Source organism: Portunus trituberculatus, unplaced genomic scaffold, assembly GCF_017591435.1.
Source record: "Portunus trituberculatus isolate SZX2019 unplaced genomic scaffold, ASM1759143v1 PGA_scaffold_202__28_contigs__length_962959, whole genome shotgun sequence".
Classification (NCBI taxonomy): Eukaryota; Metazoa; Arthropoda; class Malacostraca; order Decapoda; family Portunidae; genus Portunus; species Portunus trituberculatus.
This window is the reverse complement of record NW_025541370.1, coordinates 505,488-510,487: the sequence shown is the minus strand read 5'-3', so window position 1 is coordinate 510,487 and position 5,000 is coordinate 505,488. Positions and strand designations below refer to the sequence as shown.

Sequence of the window (5,000 nt, the reverse complement as noted above, 5' to 3'; positions counted from 1 at the left end):
AAAATACTTACGAGCGCAGTGTTGTCAGCGGCTCTTGAATTGGATGCCGTTTACCACTATCTGGGTCCACTGTTGTCAACAGACACCTGACGAAAAAAATGAAATATCTACATTCAATGTGTCTGTGTACAACCTCGAAATTTACATGGCTATTGGCTAAGGAAATTATATATATATATATATATATATATATATATATATATATATATATATATATATATATATATATATATATATATATATATAAAATTTTAAGGATGTAACCACGATTCAAGGTACTTTTTCTTGGGGCTAGGATGCTCATTTTTTTTTTTTTTTCATGAAGGTTTTTTTTATATCATAGTGACTATGCATATCAATTTTTATTCAATTCTATCAACAAATGAAAATAATTATAGTGACTCAACTATGCAAACACGCAAAGCTTACAATGCATCTACTCAATAGCTATTTGGAATTTAATTAAATTTTTTTTTTCAGGGAAGAATTTGACATGATTGTAAAGTTTATGCTCAGTGGTGAGCATAAGTCAAGATTTTTTTTTTTTAACTGTACTTTTGACCTGAGTCTTGAAAATTTTCCACCTATCACGGCCTAAAATAATAACTCAAAATAGACTAGGTTTTTTGAAGACCTGAACCAATATAGAAAGTCTGAAAAAAGTATAAGCAGTATAAGCTCTGATATATATATTTATATATATATATATATATATATATATATATATATATATATATATATATATATATATATATATATATATATGGCGAAAATTGAGTTGGAATTGTAAAAATAGATGCAACTTACTTCCACAAAATGACTTCTTCGGGAAGTAAATGTTAAAGATTTTTTGTGAATTTTCAGCCCTTTCCATAAAACCTGTCTGTAATATACAAAATATGAGTAGATATTCTTAGATCACTCACTATACATGATAAATAATGCATTCAAAACGATAAAATAGTTTTTTTTTATAACTGCATGAGCCCTCCTAATTTCTCTATCCTAATTTTTGTTCCAAAGCTGGATGATGCGTCTTTGTGCACACGGACTTGACTTGTTCTCATGCCCACACTCCGGTTGTGCGAGCAACCTCGCTTCGTGATTGGTGCAGAAGTACCGCATCCTATTAGTATCCACGTTATCAACTAACCTGATGTTGTTCAACCAATCTAACTAGTCTAACCTAATCTAATATAAATAATATGTTATAACTTATAATCCCCAAACCATCCCCATTCGGTTCATGTCATTCTCTCTGTAAATTTATTTCAAGGTTCCTCTGTTTTCCCACTTAATTTATTAACAATGGTGTGTTTCATGTTTTGTCCTTTCACCCTCTCTTTTCCTATTTTTTTGATTAATGATATTCCAAATTTAAACTTGTTGCCTTATCCATTCCTACGTTGATGATACCATTGTACAGCTTTTCACATCTTTTCAGAGACGACCAACCCCTCAGGAACTTAATCCTGCAGGGACGTCACAGAACGCCTGACTTCTGATCAATCTTAGGTTTCTGATTGTGGTATTCAATAGCTCAAAAACCCAATTCCTCCATCTATCAACTCGACACAACCTTCCAGACAATTATCCTCTTCTTTAATGATACTCAACTGTCGCCCTCTTCAACACTGAATATATTTGGTCTGTTCTTTTATTTACAATCTAAGCTGGAAACCTCACACCTCATTTTTTGCTAAGGCAACTTCTTTGATGTTAGGGATTCTGAGGCGTCTCCGCGAGTATTTTTTACTCCGCAACTGCTAACTCTTTACGAGGGCCTTATCCGCCCACTTACACACAGTTTTAGTAGATAGGTTGGATTCAAAAGCTTTTCATCTCATCATCTTGCTAAGTGCATGCCTTCCCTCTTGCGGCATCGCTGCACAGGCCTTTCTTCTTTTTCTCATCTTTATCCAGTCCAACCCTCTAATTTAGTGCAATATTTAATCAATTCTCTCAATCATTCATATCTTTTCCCTAGTAAAATCTGGAATTGCCTACCTGCTTCTGTATTTCAAACTTTCTATGACGTCTTAATCTAAGAGGGATGTTTCAAGACATTTATCTCTTTTCTTAGGCTCTATCAGGCCTGCAAGGGATCTGGCAATTTTAGCGCACCTTTTTTTTCTATTTTGTGTTTCCCTTGGCCAGCTATCCTTTTTTACATAAAGAAGAGATTTTATCCGGTAATTTGATGCAGGGTAGTTCGGTTAAGTTAAGGTTACGTGAATTTCATTAAGTTAGGATAGTTTAGGTTAGCTGGAAAAAAATTAAAGTTTATCGGAGGCTTAACTTCCCCGCCTGCAGGCTCTCCCTTTTATGATCTTATTTACCAATTTTCATTTTTTTTCATAATTCTCGTGTTCCTCTAGAAATATATCATTCCATATTTTTTTTATCTAGTTTTGGTTTTCCTTTTCGTGATGAGCGTAATGCTATTTGTTATCTATTACGAATTTTTCAGGCTACTTTCGTGTTCCTTGATAATATGAAAGACTATCTCATTTTTTATTCATCCTTTTACCAATATAATTTTTTGCATACATTTAACGTTACAGTATGCATATTACAAACCTCTCACAGGGTTTTATTTTCCTGAAGACAGCTCTGCCAATCCTTATGTAAAGCCACTCATCCTCCTGGAATGGAGGTCCTCCACTCAGTACGATGTTTGGACGAAAGTTATCCATCTTGATAGGCTGAGTTAGTCGGTGGTTAAGATCTTCCAGTGAAGATTGTGATGTAACGAGAAAAGCGCTGGTGTCTGCGTAATATAGCTGCAGAATCCAAAAAAAGAAAAAAAAAGAAAAAAGAAAAAGATAAAAAACTAATTTGATTCATATATATATATATATATATATATATATATATATATATATATATATATATATATATATATATATATATATATATATATATATATATATATATATATATATATATATATATATATATATATATATATATATATATATATATATATATATATATATATATATATATATATATATATATATATATATATATATATATATATATATATATATATATATATATATATATATATATATATATATATATATATATATATATATATATATATATATATATATATATATATATATATATATATATATATATATATATATATATATATATATATATATATATATATATATATATATATATATATATATATATATATATATATATATATATATATATATATATATATATGTATATAGTTGTGACGGCGCAGAGGGGAGAGGTGGCAGCTACTTGCAAGAGTGAGGTGGTATTGTCGAGAGACTGGAAGGGGAGGACCGGAAGCGATGGGTGGATAAAACCATGGTGATTGGCCCTGAGGCGAGCCAATCACAGTGTTGCAAAAAGGGGAGGCGGGTATTTAAGCAGCCCCCAGTCAGTCTCGCCCCGCTCTCTCCCCGCTCTGCTCTGGGCCTGGTTATTTGCTGCTGGCTAGTCCTGCTCTTGGCGTTTACCCATTTCTGAGCCTACGTGAGGATGGTCTGGTTCTCCGGTGATTCTGTGCCCGCCAGCTTGAGGAAACAGTTGCCTCTGTTGTCTCTTGCCCGTTGTCTCTGTCCCCGTTCTCGTGGCCCGCATTTGCACTGCGTACTACCCTGCATTTCCTTGTTGTACTGTGTTACTACCAAAGTAAACGTAAGAAGCTGTCCTAAGTATTTTCTGACAGTCCTGCTTTTCTGAGTGAGTAAGTCTGCCTAAGCAAGTACCTCTGCTCCAAGCAAGTTACTGATCCTCGTCAACTCATCCCTTTGCCACCCCGTCCTCAATGCTGTCCTGTTCTGCAGCTGATTAAGTGAGTTGCTGTTGTGGCATTGGAAGCTGAAGCAAGGACCTTTGGATGTTTTGCCTTGCCCAGTGGTTGCGGGAGTGGGTGACCCTGCTGTGCTGTGTGGGTGGCGGATCGTATATATATATATATATATATATATATATATATATATATATATATATATATATATATATATATATATATATATATATATATATATATATATATATATATATATAGTCAACTGATAATAAAGCTGAATTATATATTTAAATCCCACTATGTTGTGAGCTCATTTTGAAGGCAAGTTTTTAATACTTCAGTATTTTTGTTTTCTTTCAAGAAAGTTCTAGTCTCTTTTACTTCAGTATCTGATAAGATGCACATTTTGGCTCGTAAGATAATAAATTCGCTCACAAAGAAAATTATGAAGAAGACTGTCCGAGCTTTAAAGAGACTATAACTTTGGTGGCAGCGGCCTGGTGACTTGACGCCAAACACTATTAATGTTGGGAAAACGTGATCTGGATGTGTTGCATTGTGGTAAGATAAGGTAAAGATATATTTCTACATTATAGAGGATTATTTCTTTTTTTAGTATATCAGAAGCCAAGTAACACAGACGTAGTCATGACGAATTATGTGTAACGTAATAATCAATAAAATAATAAAGCTAATAATAGTAATATTGCTAATAGTAACAATAATGATAATAGTAATAATAACAATCATCATGTATGATAATAATAATAATAATAATAATAATAATAATAATAATAATAATAATAAAATAATAATAATAATAGTAAAGGTATTAATAATGAAAATGTTAATAATAATAATAACGATGATAAAAAGGTGTTATGTATTCATACGCACGGTATCAGTGTCTCTGATTTGTGGGAAGTCATAGTAGGTCAGTCGACGGGGAGGCCTTCTCTTCATAGCGTCAGCTTTATATATAAGACGGACTTTTTCCTTGCCATTGTAGAGTACGTTGGAAAGCCAATCGGCTGGCTCGTCCCCGCAGTCTACGCCTCGCACTGGTTCTCTCCAGATCCTGTGAAAATACATTTATATAGATTTTTATTTGATTTATATTAATCCCAAGTAATTCACGAAGATACAGTGCTGCCAAATTCAGGAAAAATGAAGAAAAGACTGAAAGAAATAAAAAAAT

The 5,000-nt window shown here is 32.6% G+C and overlaps 1 protein-coding gene across 2 annotated transcripts in view; it reads right to left on the bottom strand.

Moving 5' to 3' along the window:
- Positions 1-4,880, bottom strand: part of LOC123500317 (mitochondrial amidoxime-reducing component 1-like) — a gene marked incomplete at its 5' end in the record, with an annotated part of 20,523 nt that extends 15,643 nt beyond the window's left edge. Inside the window, 4 exon segments of one of the 2 annotated variants that reach the window (XM_045249018.1) lie at positions 12-86; positions 808-883; positions 2,581-2,783; positions 4,700-4,880. In XM_045249018.1, coding sequence (XP_045104953.1) covers positions 57-86; positions 808-883; positions 2,581-2,783; positions 4,700-4,880 — 490 coding nt within the window. 2 annotated transcript variants of the gene reach the window in all.
- Positions 4,881-5,000: the final 120 nt, after the last annotated feature.